Genomic DNA, 21,527 nt, shown 5'->3' with positions numbered 1-21,527 from the left:
CTTGACCACAGTATTGTTACCGTAGCCACCCTTATCTGAGGCAAAGTGGCATTAAGAGTAAACATACATATCGGCAGAAAAATGATATGTTTTGAAGTACCCAATACGCCATATTTACACTTTATTCACAGCTCTGCTTTACTTACAAGGAACCTCAAGGTGACATAAGCAGTATTTAATGCAAAAAAAAAAAAAAAAAAAAAAAAAAAAAAAAGGTCATCTCAAAACCATAACATCAGCCACACAGCAGACCAAACACTATTCATTCAGTCACTAGTATTAATAATAAAAAAAAAAAAAACGCACATTAACCTGCAGTAACTGTAAAAAGGCACACAACTTCCTCAACGAAGCAAGCAGAAAGCAACAAATCACAACTGCTGCCCCCCCCTGGGTCCGTGTTGCCAGATCTGGCCATATGCTGCATGCTCATGCTTTAGTTCTGTAATGGCTTTTTCTATGTGAAACAGGAAAAAAAAAAAAAAAAAAAAAACACATTATCTGCCCAAGTCTACGTGTCTGCGGACACATGTCGTGCAGCTGGGTGGTCCTGGTGGGAGGTTTTCCTAGGAGATGACAGGGATGTGGAACTCTGGGTTGTCAAACAGCAGCGGCCTCCTTGGGGGCGCAGGGTCTTTATCAGCTTTGTGCAGCAGTTTAAATAGGCCTGTGCCTATATTCATTGGAATGCCCATAATGATGCATTCAGAGACTCCTGAAGAGAGAGGATTAAGTTGGAATACATATTAAAATTATAAAAATAAACACCTTTAATGACTTTTTTTACTTTAATAAGAAAGTCAGAGAGAAAGTAGAGAATTAAGAACAAAACATTTGACCGCTCTTACCACAGACCGAGTCCTTCTGCCCAAAATATGCAGCATCAAAAAGATGATCGGCTGTTTTCTCAAACGAAGCTAGCATCAGAACACTCTCCTTCATTTTGGCCAAGCCAAACCTTGTAATCCCCAAAATTTCACCCTGAGATAGGAGGAAAAATATGGAGTAACTTTCTATTTTTTTCTGGCCATACATCCTTGCTCACCCTTGTGTGTGTGTGTGTGTGTGTGTGTGTATATATTTTGGCGTGTGGATGGGATTATTTGACATAAATCTTTAATATGGATTGTCTTAGTGGTGTTGTGAATGACCAATTAAGGAACCTGACCTTATAAGACATGAGATCAGCCAGCAGCATGACGTGTCTACGGTCGATGCTCATGCCATGGTTGACCATGGTGTACTGGATCTCATTTATGATTGTGCTCCTGGCCGCTTCAATGCCGAGGGTCTTCTCAACCTGTGAGTTTTTATAAAAATGGGCAAAAAAAAAAAAAAAAAGAAAGAGAAAAACATTTTCTACCATTTTTATCAATTTCTAGGCAAATTAACATAAACAGTACCACTAACAGAATCCTGTTTATATTACTTTGCTGCCTGCTTGACGTATTTATATTGGAAACGTACTATAAGCAACCTATATCTAATCTTCTGTCCAAAAACCACCATGGCATGTGGTGCCTAGCACACTGTTTAGCATCTTTGATTATATTAGAATGAAAAAATGTGTTCGATAATAAAAGTGGACTATCTTCAGGCAGTGCAGAGACCCCAGTTCCTCCTTACCTCATAGGTGTTGTTTGAGGTGGTTCTGTTGCCATTGACGCCATGTGTTGCCATGACTGCTCTCAGGTTGTCTCCCTCCACCAGCAACTTGAATTTCTGCTTCCTGCTCTGCTCGTCCACATGGATTACGGCCCTTGCTACTTCTGGGGTTCCCTGCACCACAACCTGGCCATAGGAGAAGTTAAAATGCATATTAGAAATGACTGAGATGCATAACTTATATTATATATACACATACACACAGACTTTACTTCACACACATGCAAAACTGTTTCAACCAAAGGCAACATTAACATATTTTGTATTATGGGTTAAAAAGGTCGTAAGTGTGGGATTGGTTCAGTACTATAAAGGTCAAAGGAATCCACAGGATTTACATAATATATAAAACATGAAACACACTATCTGGAATGATGTTTGCACATGGGAGGTATTGACGGGTGTGGGTTTCAATCATCCAGAATGAGGAAGTATCGTAAGAGCTGTCAATCGTCCAACCACTTAAACTCCCTTTATGAATGAATCATTAATGATAATGTTGTTGACAAAATGTGCCCGACATTTAACTAAATATTGCTGTCTTCGCAAATGATAGCTTGATTGGTCCATGCAGTTTATTGAAATGCACTAATCATATGGATTTCTAGTCACTTAAAAGCCTAATACTCCTACTATGCGTCTTGATCATAAAGGTATAGAAGATAAAGACATTAGCGATTTATTCCCTGTAAAAGTTTAAGACTTTGTTGTAGGAGTACTTCAAAAGGAGCACGGAAAATTACCTTTGGAAGGTCCTCCTTGAGCGACTGAAGGACGTAGTACATGGAGCTCTTGCTGTTTTCTCGCGGGGATACGCACACCACCGCCTCTCCGTGAACAGCAATATCCCCTGGCTTCACCTTTAGCTTCGACATGCAGATGCAGTAGCGGACTGTCTCTGCATTCACCTTATGACAAGGAGCCCAAAAGCAGAGGTAGGTTGAACAAGTTGCAGTAATATATATTTAACAGAAAAGATTAAAAAAAAAAAAATGATCAAAATGTTTTTTAAGAGCCAGGATCAATGAACCACGTTCACCTCCAATCTCAGAAGCCGAATCCTCTCCAATGACAGTTTTATGAGAATGAAGCAATCATCAGGGAGAAACACCTCTTCAATGTACTCTGAAATCTAGAATTTATATTAAAAAAAATGTTTTTAATTAAATAATAACAATGTTTTTTGTTAATTTTTTTATTAAAACCTCATGTTAAAAGCAAGTCATGTTGGTAATCCCTCATTTTCATTCTTCAATCTCTATATGGACACATCAATACTGAAGTGTCCATATAGAGAGATTATATCTTACTGATATATTCATGACCAATGATAAAAAATAAAGGTGTTTTTTTCATCATAATTGAAAATAATATCACACAGCGCAGTCTGGCTCACGCAAGCTTGTGGGGACACATAGTCTCGTTTATAATGTCAACGTGCGTCATTATTACGTACTAAAATGTCATTTCAGACAGCAATACGTGTCGCTGCCCCCTGTTCTGAAGCAGCATCTCAAAGATAATCAATGTTTTTCTTTGCACCTCAGCAGGGGTGTAACATACACTGACCAGTGTGTGTATGTGTGTGTGTGTGTGTGTGTGGCTTGAACACACACCTCTCCCAGCAACGTTTTCTCAATTCTTCCCTTGACCAGCCGAGCGAAGTCAGCATCATCCTCTATGTCCAGATGGGCTGTAATGATGGGCGTGCTGTTTGTGATAGGGAGGGGGTTATTTAAATAATAATAAAAAAAAAAAGAAGAACTCATTAAAAACTCATTAAAGGACCGCATGTAAAGGCCTGGTGCTGATTTGTGACAAACAGTTATTCAAATGGGTTTAAGGGTCTTCTGGTAGGGACCAGGAGGTAGTACACCCTGTCGTCAAGAGTCAAAGAGGCATCTGACCATTCAGCCGGCCAAATCAACTAAAGCACGTGAGACCACTGACAAAACAGAGTCACATAGAAGCTAATTAACTCATTAACTTAACTTAACTAAACTTTTTAAAACTCAGCAGTTTCGGATTATTAGGACAATAAATAAATAAATAAATAAATAATGACCTTATGCAATAAAACCCAATAAATTCACAGTTGTGTAACAATAATATTACTTAAATGGGTCACTACACTACAGACCCTTATAAGTAAAAAGTTTCAAAATTGGATGAGAATGTCATGTCTTCTGAAGAATGCCGCTGATATTGCCACCATCTTGTTTTCTTTGTTTTGTGAGTAGTGCTTCTCTGACCACTAGAGGGCAAAGCAAAGGTCAATGGATACGGACAACAGGTTTAAATTAAACAGAATAAAATATTATGGCAAAGGGAAGCAAAAATGTAATGTCCCCATATCTCAGGCAAGCCTTTGCTAACATGTTGCTAAGCGTCGATAATCGGTTTAAAAACGACACAAATTAATTGGTTATACTGCTTTATCTCAAGATAATAAATTATAGACAAAGGCCCTCAACCAAGAAAGAAATCAATGTAAACTACCACAGTCAATCTCGTGTGATTTAACCTATCAACAGTGTGTACATGGTTACTTGAAGTAGGTGTAATGTTAACACCTTCAACATGTTGAGCTGCTGATCAGATCAATCAAACCTAGTCAAACAAGGATCTCTGCCATCCTAATTTGACTGCTGAACCCTTCCTGTTAATATTAAGTTTAATAGTGAATATAAACATATTTCGTTGTTTCAAACTACTGATGCATTACTGTATTTCTGACAAATTTCAATTAACAGAAATTTGGAACTTGTATTCAAATGTAAAGAGTACATTTTTGAAGCACAATTGTCTGAAGGCCGGAACCCCCCTCTCGGGCTGACCTAATGTTTTTGGAGGCGTTGATGATTTCTTTGATGCGTGGCACACCCAAGGTGATGTTCATGGAGGCCACCCCAGCAAAATGGAACGTTTTCAGGGTCATCTGTGTTCCGGGCTCGCCAATGCTCTGAGCACACAGAGCGCCCACCGCAGAACCCGGCTCCATCTGTGCCCTAAAACACACAAACAGGGTTTTGTTTAGTTTAATTTAGGTTCTTCTTCTTCTTCGTGAGACAGCACCTGTCGGCTTTATCAAAGATGCAACAGGCAATCAGCAGGTAATATTCCACTTCACAATTTCCTACCTCATGTATTTGTCCCTGCATGTTTCCAGAAACTTCTCCAGTTGTGTGGGAGTAATTCGATCCAGCTGGTAGAGGACTTTGGGCTAGGGGATCAAAACAGAACACATCTCTTATAATGAATTAGTTCTAAACAATCTTACAGTTTGAACCAGTATAATTGTTATTTGCACTGTACAGACAAAAATTGCACCGAAAGTGAACAGCAGAGTCTAGTAATAGTAGCACCATTAAATTCTTAAGAAAACTGCATCCAATCCCTCCACCCTCAGAGGACCTAGATTGTCCGGTACCTCTGTAGTGCCGTTGTCATTGATGCCGTACTTGTCGCGAGTTTTCTTGATTTTCTCCGAAACATCCTTGGCAAACTTCTTGATTTCCTGTTTTTTTTGGTAAAGTAAAAGCCAAGTGAAGTGAGAGTGACGTGATTGTCATTGTGATGCACTGCAGCACAGCACACGGTGCAGTAAACAAATTGTGTCCTATGCTTATAACCATCATCCTCAGTGAGCAGCCATGAAAGTGTGTGGGGACTGTACTTTGCTCGGTGGCACCTAAGTGGCACCTTTGCGTTTTGGGATTTTTTTTATAAATATTGGAAATCTGTAGCCTAATCCAATCCTAAAAAACTGAGACTATCACACTTGCACACATTTTAAGATCCACACGTGCTACAAATAAATGTTCAATTAAAGAACAAATGAATAAAATCAGTTTTCAAATGGTTTTAAATAAATAGATTCCGTTATAAAGCAATTAATTAAAAATACTTTAGAATCATTTAAAATACTTCATTAAAAAAAAGTGAAGCACAGCACACACAAAGAAATGGGTTCTCTGCATTTAACCAATCACCCTTTCTAAGCAGTTGACAGCCATGAAATTTGATTCGAACCCACAACCTTCCGATTATGGGTATGCGTCCTTACCCACCACTGCTACATTAATGAATTCAAAAGAAAATAAAAGGATTTCAAAATGCAGTTTAAAACGAAAAATGAATAAGTGGATTAACAAGGAACGTTAAGAAAACGTTCAAGGTTTAAGCTGGCATTCAAAAGACCATTTCCATTATCCATTTCCTTTCAGATTAGCCTCTCTAATTAGCTTTTCCATTTAGCCTATTGTGCACATATGGTCTTTAAAAAAGCGAGAAAAAGCTATGCAAATGAACCAGGGAACAAGCATTCTGATTGGCTGTCACAGATCTTTAAAATAAAATGTATTACACAAATTTTAAACAGGTCCATTTATTTAAAGATAGATAAAGCAATCTGAAACTGCACTTTAATGCATTTCCCTAGTGACACCTATGGTCCTGCATAATTTAGAACATTAATTACCACACGACATTGTTAGTAACTCGATTAAAACAAACATGCTGGTTCCAACACTGAAATGAGTCCTGCACTGTAAATTGCTCTAGTCACAGAGATGGCAGTAAAAACACAGGCATCCGCAACGTATTCATCACGCTCAACATGCCACAGCACTCTACCTCCAGGTACTTCTGACAACCTGTTTCAGTCAAAGCCTTCAAATGGGAAAGAGAAATTCAAAATTTCACGCTGAGCCTTTTTGGATTTCCATCATGCTGATAATATACTACCATCATGTCTCTGAGTAAGACACATAACCCTGAGTGTCTCGCTAATTGCAAAGTGGGCAGAATCACATGGGGAATTTTTCAAGTAGCACATATTTAAAAAGTAATAAATAAAATAAAAGTAATTTACTTTTTTTTTTACTAATAAAAGTAAAAAGCACCAAACTAAGGAGCAAAGATCAAATTATTTTACAAAAGTAATTGTAAGTAAAAGACACTAACAAAGGAAGTCTGCGGCTCCCACCTCACAAAATCTATTGTATGACCATGTTTACATCTGAGCAGTTCTCCCTACCTTTTTTCTTTTCTGGCCGTCTCTTTATCTCTATTATTTTAGTACTTCTTATTGTTCTAGTTAGTCTTTTTTTTTTATGTTATTCAACAATGTGGAAGATATTATGAAGGATTGTGAACTTTTTTTTCTCCTTTCAATAAAAGGGAGAATAACTGAAGAGTAAAATGCTCACATCAAGAAAGCTGTCCCTGCAGCACATGAAATTGCTCCTCTTCATTATGGACTCGGTGGTGAGGACCAGCTCATTTTTACTCAGGGCTGGTTCATCAGGACAGTGATAAACAGCCTACACAGAAAAAAAAAAAAATTTCAAACCAAGTTATTGTATGAGGTGTATTGGTTTCTGCTATTTTATTGTTTCAATGACTGATTTATTCAAACATGGTTTAATAATTGTGCCATTGTAAGCCAGGTGATGAGTCAGCCAAGTCAGTTTCTGTGGCACTTAATTCTGGCACTTCAACATAATTGATCAGAATAATACAAAATCCAAGTTGGAATCAGATCTTCAATATACCCCTCAGTGTACAAAAAAATGTAATATCAAGTTATAAATCAAACAACTACTGAGAAATTGAATCTAAGAATAATTTTATGTTCTTTACATGACACTGTCAGTGGTCTGCTGATTGTGAGTGAACTGACTTGGATAAGGGCGTCTGCCAAATGCCTTAAATGTAAATGTAAATGTATGAGTGTCTGAGAAGGAACCAGAGAGCAGACCATTCAAAGGCCATGAACAAGCCTGAAAGGCTCAAGCCTTACGCACCCTGATGTTGTCCAGGACCCTCTTGAACTCCAGCGGCTCGTCTTTGCCCTCCATAGCCGCCGGGTCAAGGCCATCGCCTCCATAAATGAACTGGATGATGTCGCCGGTGGAGCTGCGCACGGTCAGGTCATACTGGGAGCAGAGGTCCTCTAGTGATTTCACCAGACGCCTCTGTTTCATTCAAGAGGAAATTAAGATATTAACATGCTCAGTTGGAGAGCTTTCTTTCTAATTAAAATGAGCAATCTGATCACAAGGTTAAATGAAATGTCACAAGAAAATCATTATTCTGAGAGGGAGTAGAACCTGCTTTTTATTTGGCTAGTAGTGATGGTGCTCTTTTCATCACACATTTTGTTAGAAGAACACCCAAATCTAGATCGAGGGCTGTATTTTCCAAGTTGCGTTCATTTCAATTAACTAAAAAAATAGGGCTGAAAAAAATAAATAATGGGAAAATATGGCCCCTAGTCTTAAAGGTCTGGGAAAAGATTGCAATGCTATACTGATCAATAGTCAATAAAGTCTGCCTCAACTGGTCAGCAAATTAATATGCGATTTACTTCTGAAAACATGGATTGTGTCCCCATGGTGGGTGTTACACAACATCGCAAGTCTGCTTACCTGCATGTACCCGGTCTCGGCTGTTTTGACCGCAGTGTCCACCAAGCCCTCACGACCGGCCATGGTGTGGAAGAAAAACTCGGTGGGGGTCAGGCCTGAATAGAAGCTGTCTGCCACAAAGCCCTTGGCTGCAGGAAGCTGGAAAATAACAAGCGTTCGATTTGAGCGGACCCCTTCATCCCAACATCCCCCCCGCCTTCCTGTTCTCCGCCAGCTAGGGGAGGATGTGATTGTATTTTTCCAACCAATTTATTGCTTCCCTTCCCTCAGTTCACCTTTTGATGTTAGTGCAAACCTCTATAAATGAAGAGACCCCAGAACTGCTGGGGACATTATCTAAGGGGCAGCACTGGTACCACCCCTTAGATAATTAAAGAGAAACCGATTCGTACCGATGTAGTCATACCTTGGAGTGTTTTTCGAAGTGTGGCAATGAACGGTTCTCAAACCCATCCGGTACCCGAGACCCGCTTATGGCCTGCTGACCCACGCAAGCGATCATCTGAGAGATATTAATGAAAGAGCCTGTTTGGACAGACAGAAAATACACAAAACCGACAAAAAAATCAACCAAAAAATAAATTCAACACCATGTTATGAATAAGACTGAACACTTTTTCTTTTTCAGCACTATGGGGGGGAAAAATGGAAAAGTAAACCAAAAGGCAAAAGAATTCTCAGTTTGCAAACATTTCACAACCTTTCATAATTCACAACTAATCATAACCTGTAATCATTTATGATAATTGTTTTTTTTCTTTAATTGCACATAAGTAGCACTTGCAAATGACAGCTATGGAAAAAAAAATACAGCAAAAAAAAAAAAAAAAAAAAAACTGCTGCAGATTATGTTTTTGTTTAAAATTAGAGTTAATTCCTTTGTTAATATAATTTTGCTTTTAAAAATTTGAAACATCGTCTCTGAGGGAATTATTAAGTTACATATATAGTAAGATTGTATAATTGTCCTGCAGCGTATAGAGCGTCACCCCATAGACAGCTTTGTGATTTCATCGTTACTGTGGACTATGATATCATGTTCTGTGTGTATTACTGATCAATCAAATCAATCAGTTTTTAAATGTACAGCACTTTTTCCAATATACATTCCTGTGCACAAGACTCGTACGGAGCAACAGCGGCAAGTGTCAAAAAAAAAAAAATGGAAGAAAACACTAAAAATGGAAGAAAACTTGAACAAAGGCTCAGAAAAGGGAAATTTATCCTCCTCTAGTCAGCACTGGATTATACTGAGGTGATAGTAGCCTAGTGGGTAAGACACTCGCCGGTGAACCAGAAGACCCGGGTTCAAATCCCTCTTACTACCATTGTGTCCCTGAGCAAGACACTTAAGGTTAAGTTGCTCCAGGGAGACTGTCCCTGTAAATACTGATTGTAAGTCGCTCTGGATAAGAGCGTCTGATAAATGCTGTAAATGTGATGTTTAGTGAGATATATCCAGGAGGTTATTGCAGTCCAGTTACGTATCATGATGTAGTATTGAAGTATTACATTACAGATACCTATTAGACAGTCCTTATATTAATGGGTATTATCAAAATAATTTATCTGCCCCTAATCATTACAGGTAGCCTTATATATGTGATGTCCTTGTAGCAGGTATACCTTTGGAGCCACACAGCGCCATGATCAGAGGGCTGTTGCTTTTATCCAGCTCTCTCAGACAAGCACTTCCTGCATGGTCTCGGATGACTGACAGTTCTTTCAGGATAAGAGCCTGTCACACACACACACATATATACACACTCACATTATCTACTAATATTCCAACTCACAAAAGGAATACCGAATTATCTTGACTACAGCACTACTCATGAATGGAGAGGTGCATCGCTGTTCAGTAAAAATCTGCTTTATTACAGATAATGCTTCATAATGCAGCAATAATAAATGTGTCCAACCACGAACATGATGCACTCATGCTACACTGACATGACTACTTACCTGGGCTGATTAGATCAGCTCCATCCAATGCTGCTCCACTTTTAAATACGTGTGGTTGGGTAGCAACGCTCTGCTCCTGTTAGTGAACCTGCACCGTGGGTTTATTTCTGCTTCTCACCTGTGCCTGTGTGTGTCCGTGCGTGTTAACGCTGCCGGCGTGTGTTTGTGTTGCTGGTGTACCAGACCACGTTGTACCTCCAGAGTCTCCTCCGCCGTGCAGCCCGGCTGCTGCTGCAGTTTTCCTGTGTTCAGGGCCTCGATGTACTCATCACACTTCTTATAGCCTGCGTCCAGCAGGTCCTGTTTGGCCTTCAGCAGACCCTGTCCAGGGGTCACGTCGCCGATGCCGATGGAGAAACCACGGTTGGCTACAGGCCAAAAAGTTTACACATTTCACACACAAACACACTAACGTGTACAACAACTTTGCAAAAGTTATTTTGATTGAAAACCGCTTATTTTTTCATCAAAACCAGATGAAAAAAAACAAAAACGAGAAAAGTGAGGTAGTTACCACCTCAGTCTTCATTAGATATTCAATAATCATATTGAAACTGAATGCTTTCAATTATGAAAAATGTGTATTTAATATCCTTTGAAATATAGACAATGAAAATCTTTTCAGCGGGTGTCATGTGAATTTGATTAAAACATTACTAAAACGGCAATTCCTTTTTTTCTAGTGTTAAACAAGGTGCTTTTACTTTTCAGTTAGTCAAGTTAAAAAAATTGATCTTGTTTATCCCTCTAGTAATGGATTCCTGTGCATGCTGGGATCAGTTAAAGGAATGAGATCATTTAATTAAGGATTAAAAGGTACTGCAGCAGTGTTCCACGTACACAGGTAGACGGGCGCCAGGCGCGCCAGGCGGGACATAGCGTCAGCCGCCTCCACCTGACCCCAGTCGCGCAGCAGGATGTAGAAGATGTTATTCTTGGAGCCGGAGCCCAGGGTGCCTTTGTCCATGCTGCCACACATCAGCTCACTGTTTTGTATCACAACGACTGAAAAGAGATGGAGCCAAACGACAAATACATAGATTAGCGTCAGAAATTAGAGTCGTCTCCACGCTGGGAAATTAAGCATGTGGCTTATTCGCAAAGGCGTCCTCAGGATTTACATAAACAGAACCATGTGGAAGTTATGTTAATCTTGAATGGGAGAACAGTAGATTTGTAATTCTTTCCTTTAATCAAAACAGAGATTAAAATGGGAGGAGTGATTGACAGCTCTCAACCAGGCTACGTCCTCATTTGGGACAATTGTAAATACACGGCAGTCAAAAAGTCACTAAAAGACTGTGTTTCTTTCATATTTTATCTGTTCATTTAAACCACTAGTGAACAAGCTCCACGCTTAGTCCTGTGCTTAAAAGCAGCTTGAAAATGGTGCCCAATGATTTGAATGCAATAGCTGCCAAAAAAACTCAGGAAATGTGCAAAGAAACTGAAAGGTCAAAAAAGGCAGAAGGCAGAAACAGCATCTTTCATGGCTGCCCACTGCTCACAACATTATACTTTTTTTTTTGTTGGCTAGGGAGTATTTTCTAAAGCCAATACAGTAATAAACAGACATCACCAAGAACGGATTGCTTGACCGTAACCTCTATCTTTGAGAGAGGAAACTAGACCTTTTTATCTGCACATCATTAACCGGGTCACTCACACGAGTCGTTGTGGCAGAGGTCTTCTCCTTTCCCGCAGTATTGTTTGCCTTTGGTGCGTAGGTTGGCCTTGACTGGGCATGATTTACTGGGTTTCAGTATGAGGCTGAAGATCTGTTTTCCAGTCCACAAGGCAATTGGCTAGAAACAGAACAATCAACTTATAATTCCTTAATAAGGGAATAAAGGTCTGATCCAGATAAGAGGATAAACTTGGGAATTACCTTCAGAATTGCTGGGTGTGGCAGAGCGATCTTTATCTTCTCATCTTTCCCCACAAGAATGGAGGCCACTATCTGACAAGCTTTGGCTCGGTCAAAGAAGGTGTCTCTTAAGGTCAAGAGGTAAGCACCTGGAGAGCACAAGGATGATGAGGGGGAAAAAAAAAAATTACTAATTTCCACATGCTCTTTCCTGACTTTCATTTCACAGTTTAAATCTCAATTCTAATTACAACCAGAAAAAAAAAAAAGTCAAAATTATTCACAGCCTTTGCCATGAAACTCTAATTTGGGCTCAGGTGCCTCCTGTTTCCCCTGCTCATCCTTGAGATGTTTCTGCAGGTTAATAATAGGGGTCCACATGTGGGGAAAAAAAAACCCAGTTGATTGGCCATGATTTGTAAATACACACACACACACACACACACACACACACACACACACCTGTCTATATAAAGTCCCACAGTTGACAGACGGAAGCCACTCCTTAGTAAAAGACTCATGGCAACCTGCCTGGAGTCAAAAGGCACCAGAAGGACTCTCAGACCATGAGAAACAAAATTCTCTGGTCTGATGAGACAAAATTGAATTCTTTGATGTGAACGCCAGGCGTACATGTACAAAAAGTACATTGACAAAGTATTGAGCAAAGGGTGTGAATACTTATATACATGTGATTTCTTATTTATTTATAAACTTGCCAAAACACCAAGTAAACTTTTTTTACATTGTCATTATGGTGTGAGGCATAAGGTTTTGGCATAAGGCTGTAACATAAAAACTCTGGAAAAAATGATGCACTGTGAATACTTTCTGAATGCACTAATTCGGGTGGCCACAGAATTTTATTTTGGAACTTTTTTTGCAGGACACCCAGAAAAATATAGTCACTTTCAAGGATGAAGAAAAAAAAAAAAAAAAAAAAAAAAAAAAAATCGGTACATTCTTGGTGTCTTCTTCATGATTGTAATACAATATGTAATAGAGTGGCTATGATTCATTATACCATGATCTGTATCAATACTGTACATAAGTATGTATTATCTACAAAATACCATTCCTGCCATTCTTTCAAGCAAAATGCTCCCCCTGTAGATTAAAGACATGATAGCATTTCATTCAATCATTGTCTCAAGAAAGGATGACAGCCAGGTGTTAACTAGCATAAAAGATTTATAAAAAGTATAAACTTGCCCAACCTGCCTAAACTGTGTTCTTAAATCATGTTACTTCAATACGTAGGGATTTAATAGATCGACACTCAAATCCTACCTGTTAAAAAGTCTTGAATTGCCGCAATCAAAGGCTCTCCATTTCTCGGTGTTACCAGGTTGGCTTTGGTCTGCAAGAGAGTAGATAAAATAGGTAAGCAAAAAGAAATAATCTTTCAGAATGTAATTATTTAAATACCGAGGCAGATCTAGTTATAAAACTAGCGTAGTGATTGTAATAACCCATCACCCCCATCAAAACCAGGGCCTCGGCCTTGGCCTCTTCTGTCTGGGGGAGGTGAAGGTTCATCTCGTCACCATCAAAGTCAGCATTGTAGGGCGTGCACACACACTCGTTAAACCGGAACGTTCTGTGGGGCTTCACTCTGGCCTATGAGAACATGGATGTGTAAGAAATGCAGATTTAAACCAAACAGAGAGCTGGCCTGCGTCTTACTGGCTGATTGAAGCAAAATGTCCATAATTGACGTTGCATTAAATGATTGACCAGCCACTCACGATGTGAGCCATGATGCTGAGTTTGTGTAATGAGGGCTGCCGGTTAAACAGCACGATGTCCCCGTCTATCATATGTCTCTCGACGACGTCGCCAAACTTTAGCTCCTGGGCGATCTTCTCACGGTTCCCGTACTTGAGAAACCTGCCCGTCATAGATGAAGATACAACTGAAACTTTCTGAAGGATTAATACTTGGATTTGTCATAAGCTTCAAAACAGCAGACACTTCTTAGATAGAAGAAGAAATCACATCGAAAATGGAACATCCCTCACACAGACAAATTAGCAGGTCTCACACTGTAATCATCTCTGCCATTATGTAACAGTAATTGCTGGACTATTAATACAACCCATTCTTCAAATTTACCCTTCTGTAGACAGCAAAAATAGCAGATTCTGCTACATTTAATTATGGCTTGTTGAGTACTTTCTATATATGGACCTACGCTCAATGTAAACCAACAACACACTGAAGCTTACAATGAATATTCTGAGCTTTCAAATCATGGAACATGGTAAATATATACAACACTAAAGCAAAAAAAATGGTTTCATGGACTCTTAAAAAGCCATTTCAAATTCAAGATCTATCACCTTTTCATCTGCGTGTGCCTCTGCTGTATGAAGTTCGCCCCGGGATGAAGGTCAGGCCCGTTGCGCACCAGTTTTCTCATCAGCTCAATGTTGGCTTTGTTCACCTGTTTTCAGGCAGGAAGGATGAAATTGTTGTAATAAGGGGATTCATGAAATATAGCATACATTTATTAATGTCACGTAACAAGCAATGTGTGAAAGAAAATTGGGAGACTTAAATTTATAAAATTGTCATAAATGATTAATTCAGGAAATACAGGATTTTTGTGCCTTGATAGTTTTTAGTGCTGTTTAGTAACTAAAGTAGCCTAGTAAGTAAGAGACTCACCTACGAACCAGACAACCGCAAAGCCACTTACTACCATTTTGTCCCTGAAAAAGACACTTAAATGGCCCCTATTATGATTATTTCACTTTGTGAGATTATTTAACATTAATCAGAGTTTCCCTAGCCTGTCTATGGCCCTGCAGTGGCTAGAAATGGCAATATGTATAAAGAGTGCTTTGGCCATTCTAGTTGGCAGTTCAGGGAGCAGCAGCTCAGACAGTCGGATCTGGAATTTGTCCCCTTATGTGGTCATAAGGGGAAAGGTTACCTACCCTTTCCCATGCTTTGTCCAGAGAATTTCCCACCCCTGTCATAAAGAAGTAATTTCACTGACCATCATGGCTTGAAAACATGCAGTTGTTTGGTGATTAGATGAAAAATTAGTACAAATGTATTTTTTTTTTTTAGTTCAGTCATGCACACCTCGAAATACATTTTTTTTTCTAAAAATAAAAATGCAGACACAACTTCCTGTTTGCGGCAAACATTGTGGTTGGTGTCATTTGTGCAAACGCCCACTCACTTCTATAGGCCGCTCTCCTTCTAGTCCCGCTTCTCTCCTCTCATTAGCATTTAAAGCAACAGACACAAACTGCGCTCGGGAAATCTCATTGTGGGACAGGCTAAAAATTCACAGATTAAGAGACTTCAGATACGGTATTATGGGACCACTAAGGGGACCATTAACCCTGAGTGTCTCCATTGGGACAGCCCCTGTAAGTACTGATTATAAGTTGCTCTGTGTAAGGGCTTCTGATAAATGCTGTAAATGTCAAATGAAATGTTCCTACACTGACGATGCACTTTAAAAGGTGGCAGTAGCCTAGTGGGTAACACACATGTAAATGAATGGGCAAAACTGGACAGGGATAGATATGCATATTAAAAAAAAAATCATTAAAAAAATAATATTGGTCTGTATTGACAGAAAAGCAATATCTATGTAAATATGTATCTGACTGCAATGTAATATTATTGTCACAGTTGATAACTCACACACTGACTCACACACTGAGACCAGATGCTCACCTTCTCTGGGTATGTTAAGATTTTGGCCACATGGATGGGCACGGCAACCTCATCGATCCTGAGATTTGGGTCCGGTGAAATGACCGTTCTGCCAGAGAAGTCCACTCGCTTGCCTGACAGGTTTCCACGGAAACGTCCTAAGAGAGACATAATAATAATTTTTAAAAAATTGTAGGCCATCTAGGTAAGACTAGGCTAAAGCTGAGCAATATTTAAAATTTAAATAATATCCAGATACTCAAGAAAAACTAATAATTATGTTAATAAATGAATACATTTCCCATTCATGACCAATGAGATGAATAATGTGGTGAGCTCTCGCTAAACTGGGAATATAAAACGCTCGGCTTGGCTGGAATACGAGAAGCTTTATTTGAACAAGCTGGTATACGGAGTCACCAGTACAACACGGCCAATTTTTGCAACACTGCAACAGTGTTCCCACTAAAAGTATTAACACTGTAATGCCTTTTTATGTTTATGTCTGATATGTATGCATCTGGTGCTGGCCTGGCCTGTCTGTCACACAAAAAAAAAAAAAATGCCCATCTCTTCTCTAGAATATTAGTTATGAACATGAAAAAGATTATGACAACATTCTTGTTCAAATATATCAGCCATACAAAAAATTTTTGAACCCGTAGTCTCTTTACTACAACCTTGTTTTCCTTTGAGCCTTTGCACAAAACCCCGGGTCCATTTCTTTGGGGCCATGTTGAGGGGGATGCCCGAGAGCTCGCTGTTGATGTAAAGTGCGCACTGCAGCTGCAGGAAGTCCCAGTCCTCCATTATCATCTGTGTCTTTGCCCCGGACATACGATGCTGCTCAGGGAAAGAGCAAATCAACAATTAGTCTGGGCACGGACACTTCAACATCTCCTACTCCATGCAGGAGACTCAGACAGCACTGGGCAGCTCCTTCAGTGGCAGGCATGATGTGGGACTGAGAGATTCAGAAGGTCTTTCCTTCCAACTCTACAGTGACTGCAGCTGACCACACATAGACACATCCAATACACCATTGTGTTTTTCATATGCTCAATATGTGTATATAGTTTACAAAGTTTACATAAACTGTATAAAAATACTTTTTTTTTTACTGTCTTATATTAAATTATACAAAACCCTTTCAGTTTTAGGCCCGTTAGGATTCTCAAAATAATGTCAAAATAATGTGTGAATTTTTTTTGATATTTTTTTATTACTTATTAAGTCAAAAGTTTACATACACTAAGGATACTATGGCTTTAAACTATTTGGGAAAGCCCAGATTTACATTTACATTTAGAGTATTTCTCAGACGACATTATCCAGAGCAACTTACAATATGTAGTGACAGGGACAGTCCCCCCCTGGAGCAATTTTAGAGTTAAGAGTCTTGCTCAGGGACACAATGGTAGTAAGCAGGATTTGAACCTGGGACTTCTGGTTCATAGGCGAGTGTGTTACACACTAGGCTACTACCATCCACAGATGATTATGTAATGGCTTTGGAAGAGTCTGACACAACTTGAGTTGATTGAAGGATGTGGATCCTGTGGATGGTATTTAAAGGCACACCTCAACATACTGCTTCCTTTTGGGACACCATGGGAATGTCTAAAGAAATCAGCCAAGATATCAGGAAGAGAATTGGGGACCTCCACAAGACTGGTTCATCCTTGGGAGCAATTTCCAGATGCCTGAAGGTGCCACATTCATCTGTTCAAACAATTATACAGAGGTATAAACATGGGAATATCCAGCAATCATACCGTTTAGGAAGGAGACGGCTCTGGAGTCCAAGTGATGAATGTGTTCTGGAGCGGAATGTGGCTGAAGCTGGTAAGAGTGGATAACTATCCACAATGAAACGAGTCATATTTGATGGAAAAAGGGCCTTCAAGCCAGAGAACACCAACTCAATTGTGAAGTACAGAGGCGGCAGCATTATGTTGTGAGGGTGTTTCGCTGCAAGAGGGACCGGTGCGCTTCACAAAATAGATCAGTATGTTCAAATATTGAAGCAGCATCTCAAGACACCAGCCAGGAAATGGTTACAAAGTGGCTTAAGGACAACAAAGTCAACACTTTGGAGTGGCCATCACAAAGCCCTGATCTCAATTTGTGGTCAGAGCTGAAAAGACATGTGACACCAAGGCGGCCTACAAACCTGACTCAATCACACCAGTTCTGTCAGGAAGTGTGGGCCAAAAATTCCATCAAACTTTGTGAGAAGCTTGTGGAAGGATACCCCAAGCGTTTGCGTCAAGTCATTCAGTTTAAAAGCAGATTGTGTTTGATGAATCAGAGTCACCTCTCTTGGCCTTCATGACTGCACTGCACACTATTGTCAATAATCATAATAAGCTTCATTAGATGAACATTGAATGAAAAATGAATGAAAAGCAGCAACAAGTGTTGAGGATATGAACTCAGGACTGTTTTAAACCCATCCCTGTTGTCTAAATAGACGAGACTGTGAAATGCTGCAATCACAGCAAAAGCTCCCTGCCTTGTCTCAAAAATTAAACATTTTACATACACGTACATACATACATATATATATATATATATATATATATATATATATATATATATTTTTTTTTTTTTTTTTTTTTTTTTAAGACAAACTCTCTCTCTAAAACTGCTCAGTCCCCATGATCGCAGCATACCTTCTTGATGACATCATTGAGGAAGATGATTTCAGTGAGCTTCATTGTAAGGTCGTCCTCATTGGTCCCCGATTTCAGGTCGCTGATGACAGACGGCCGGATGCAGAGTGGCGGCACCAGCAGTCGTGTGAGGATGAGGTCGGCAGGTTTTCCCGCTTCTGGGTTCATCAGCAGCAGTGAGACGTCTTCAGCTGGGATCCTCCGGAAAAGGTTCAGCACCACCAGAGGATTCAGGTTTTCCTGAATGTTCGGGAGACAATGGCTGATTAAATCCTTATTTCTTCTCGGACTTCTCCATCGTGACCTTCCCACTGATTAACCCTCTCCCTGTATCAATGATGGTGGCTACATATATTATATTCCAAAAGACAGCAGGGATGGTTTCCCGGGTATTGGGGAGGGGGCGGAGCTATGAACTTACCATGGCATTGGTCCGGAATTTTAATGATTAAAGTATTATGTGAATGTTAGGAACTGCTTCAATGGTCGTCTAAAGATGATTGATTTAGTTTGTTAAGACAAATTGATGGGCCTAGGTTTAATAAAGAATGGCCTGTGGAAGCAGTTAGAAAAATAAAGAGAATAGAGGTTGACTTCATTGTATTAGTTGTATTTTAAAAGTTATTTTATTTATTAATTTAAAAAAATATATAATCTAATGAACCGAGTCTGCCTTCAAATTGAAACCACTTTGTGTCTCCATCCCCGCCACAATCACAGCTCAACTGTCCTGCACAGGGGGATCTTAGAAATGAACATATTTTCTTCAATATTCCTAAATTTCAGTTTCTATAAAATGAACACATTTATAAGGAATGTTATATTCCACACTGTGGCATACCTTAGAAATGCGAACAAAAGAAAAAAGATGGCCTGTCAGCTGATTAGGAGCAAGATTCTCACCTGGGCTCTGGTCAGTAAGGACTCCACCTCCTTGTTGTGCTCCACGGCGATGTCAAAAGACTGGAGGAACTCTGACACAACCGGGTCCACCACCTTCTTGTTTGTCTTGTACTTCTCATGGATGATTTTCAGCAACCCACACTTTTTGACTGAACCTGGGAGGAATACCATAAACCAGTTAGTGGTTTAATTTATGACTACATCCAGACGCGTCAAAAACGCTGGCGCTGTACCATTGAAGGCAGAGCAGTTCAGACAGATGGTCCTTTTCCTGCACTTTTCTGAAATCTTCTTCTTCAGGCCTCTCTTCTGAAGGTAGGCTAGGCCAGGCCTCCTGAGGTGGTCCAGGAACTGCAGCTTCTCCTCTTTAGACAGCATGATGTAGGAACAGGTTTTACAGATCATCTGTCAAATAAGACAATTTAGCCTCAATCAGTTCCTTGTATGAAAACACCGTTCTTCCCTAATAAAGAACTGTAGATATAATTATCCTATAGAACTGGGTAATGTGTAGATGTATATTTATAATGATTATGAACATTTATCTTATGAATACACATATGATGATATCACTGAAACACATATTGGTCAATTAAAATTTACATCTAATGGGTGAAAACTCCATCAGTTAATGATGGAATAACTGCATACATGTAGAGTGAAACTTTAATTAGGAACAATTAGTCTTAACCTAAGTCTGTCACTTTAAAAGCTTTATTCATTATAAAAAAAAAAAAAAAAAAACGTTTCAATTATTTTAGTTGAACAAGCAGTTAAACCGATAAAACTGGTTAAATTCAGACTAGTACAGTATATACTGCAGCAGCAGATGTGGGATCAAATAAATAATAATTTCAAACTGTGTCAATGATTATTTCTTCTTCTTTTTTTATTATATTGAAACCAATTTCATGTTTTCAGAAAATTCTGAAGGACTAAACCAGCGTACTTCCGTGCACAATTAACATTCCAAGTCGGGAGCGATGACCAGCGACTGCTTACCTGTAAGATTCCAATGATTGACTTGAAATACCCGACGTGAAAGCAGGGCAACTCCAGGTCCAGGTAACCGTAGTGACCAAGACAGTCAGCCAGGTTTTTGCCACACGTCTCGCATGGCCTGTCTTTCTCACTGGTGCCCTGAAAGCGAACGTGACGCATGCACATCGGTCCCAGCCCGCAGCCTCGTTGTGCGAAGCGTTACACTGACAATATGACTCGAGAGCTAAGATCAGACTGAAAGGCGTTTACCATGCGGTGGTCCAACACTCCATAGGATAAGGGCGTGTGGCTGGTGTCCTGGTTGTACAGGTTCTTACTGACCACCTGGATGTGGGCCTGCTGCCGCATCTGCTCTGCAGACTTCATCCCAAAGCAGATGTGGCTTCTATGGGCAAAAAGACAGAGCAGGGATCATATCGTCTTTTTGTAATAGGCTTGCCTCGACCTGCACTATATTTTCGGCAGGTGCACAATGTCCTTTGTAATGTTTTGTGTGGGGATTCATTTGCACACTGTTAATGTTAAGTTCCGCAATCTCATCTCTCTGTGTACTCTGTATATGGTGAGATGAGAACAAAGTTGACTATGAAGACGCAACTTCATTTGTCAATCTATAATCAATTTCTAAAACACACCAGACAAACAGGATTCACATCAATCTTAAAACTGTGCTAAATCAAACATCAGTAATCTGATCTAAAACTGAAGTTCGTAATAAACACCAACGAATATGTTGTTCAGCCTCACGCCTTTGCAAGGAAATGATCAAATAGACAAGATTTTATAAACAGACGTCAGAAACGTGGTAAAATGAGAGCCTGATCACGCCACTCGCCATGGACGGCTAAAGTTACATTTACTTACATCTTTCTGGCCACGTCCGTCTCCCTAAACTGCTCCTTCACCATGTTGACCACCGGTGTCCCCCCGCCTATACGACAAATAAAGAGAAATAAAACAACAGGGTTGAGTAAAGCTGACACATGCAGACCGGCGCCTATCACCGCCGCGCTTTATCCATGTTGTTGAAATCGTTCCGCAACCACTGACCGCCGACCTCTGACGTCAGAGCGAGAACCCCACGTGGCACAGAAAATCTCTACTGCCCTCTAGAGGATGGGGTGAATGCATGGACCAAGAATAGAACAGAACAGAACTGGACAGGTCTTTAAATTAATATATTTCAACCACAGATTCAGCATATACACATATGCAATCAAATGACTAGTTTTTTTGCATTCATTTAATAAACGTAAAGTTTATCTTAAGTGGCAGCCTGTCCTGTCATACACAGGAAGATGAGCTCTAGTTGGATCATGCTCTTATGAATGTGTTTGTTTT

At 39.7% G+C, this 21,527-nt stretch overlaps 1 protein-coding gene across 1 annotated transcript; it reads right to left on the bottom strand.

The window, feature by feature from the left end:
- Nucleotides 1-307: 307 nt before the first annotated feature.
- Nucleotides 308-21,233, bottom strand: polr3a (polymerase (RNA) III (DNA directed) polypeptide A). Its single transcript, XM_028970397.1, has 31 exons — nt 21,051-21,233; nt 20,436-20,571; nt 20,187-20,324; nt 19,418-19,589; nt 19,185-19,339; nt 18,282-18,521; nt 16,287-16,449; nt 15,628-15,764; nt 14,271-14,374; nt 13,677-13,818; nt 13,408-13,548; nt 13,219-13,288; nt 11,950-12,077; nt 11,728-11,866; nt 10,902-11,066; nt 10,257-10,429; nt 9,723-9,834; nt 8,503-8,621; nt 8,097-8,234; nt 7,473-7,643; nt 6,876-6,989; nt 5,096-5,182; nt 4,806-4,888; nt 4,503-4,673; nt 3,282-3,375; nt 2,705-2,797; nt 2,409-2,573; nt 1,627-1,791; nt 1,169-1,300; nt 849-981; nt 308-715 (listed from the first exon to the last, which is right to left on the bottom strand). Exons 1-31 carry the CDS (start codon nt 21,092-21,094, stop codon nt 567-569), a joined length of 4,173 nt encoding a protein of 1,390 aa, XP_028826230.1. The 5' UTR covers nt 21,095-21,233; the 3' UTR covers nt 308-566.
- Between the last annotated feature and the right edge of the window lie 294 nt (nt 21,234-21,527).

Source organism: Denticeps clupeoides, chromosome 2, assembly GCF_900700375.1.
Source record: "Denticeps clupeoides chromosome 2, fDenClu1.1, whole genome shotgun sequence".
In the NCBI taxonomy this organism is placed as follows: Eukaryota; Metazoa; Chordata; class Actinopteri; order Clupeiformes; family Denticipitidae; genus Denticeps; species Denticeps clupeoides.
Note: the sequence above shows the minus strand (reverse complement) of the source record. Positions and strands in the feature narration are given on the sequence as shown.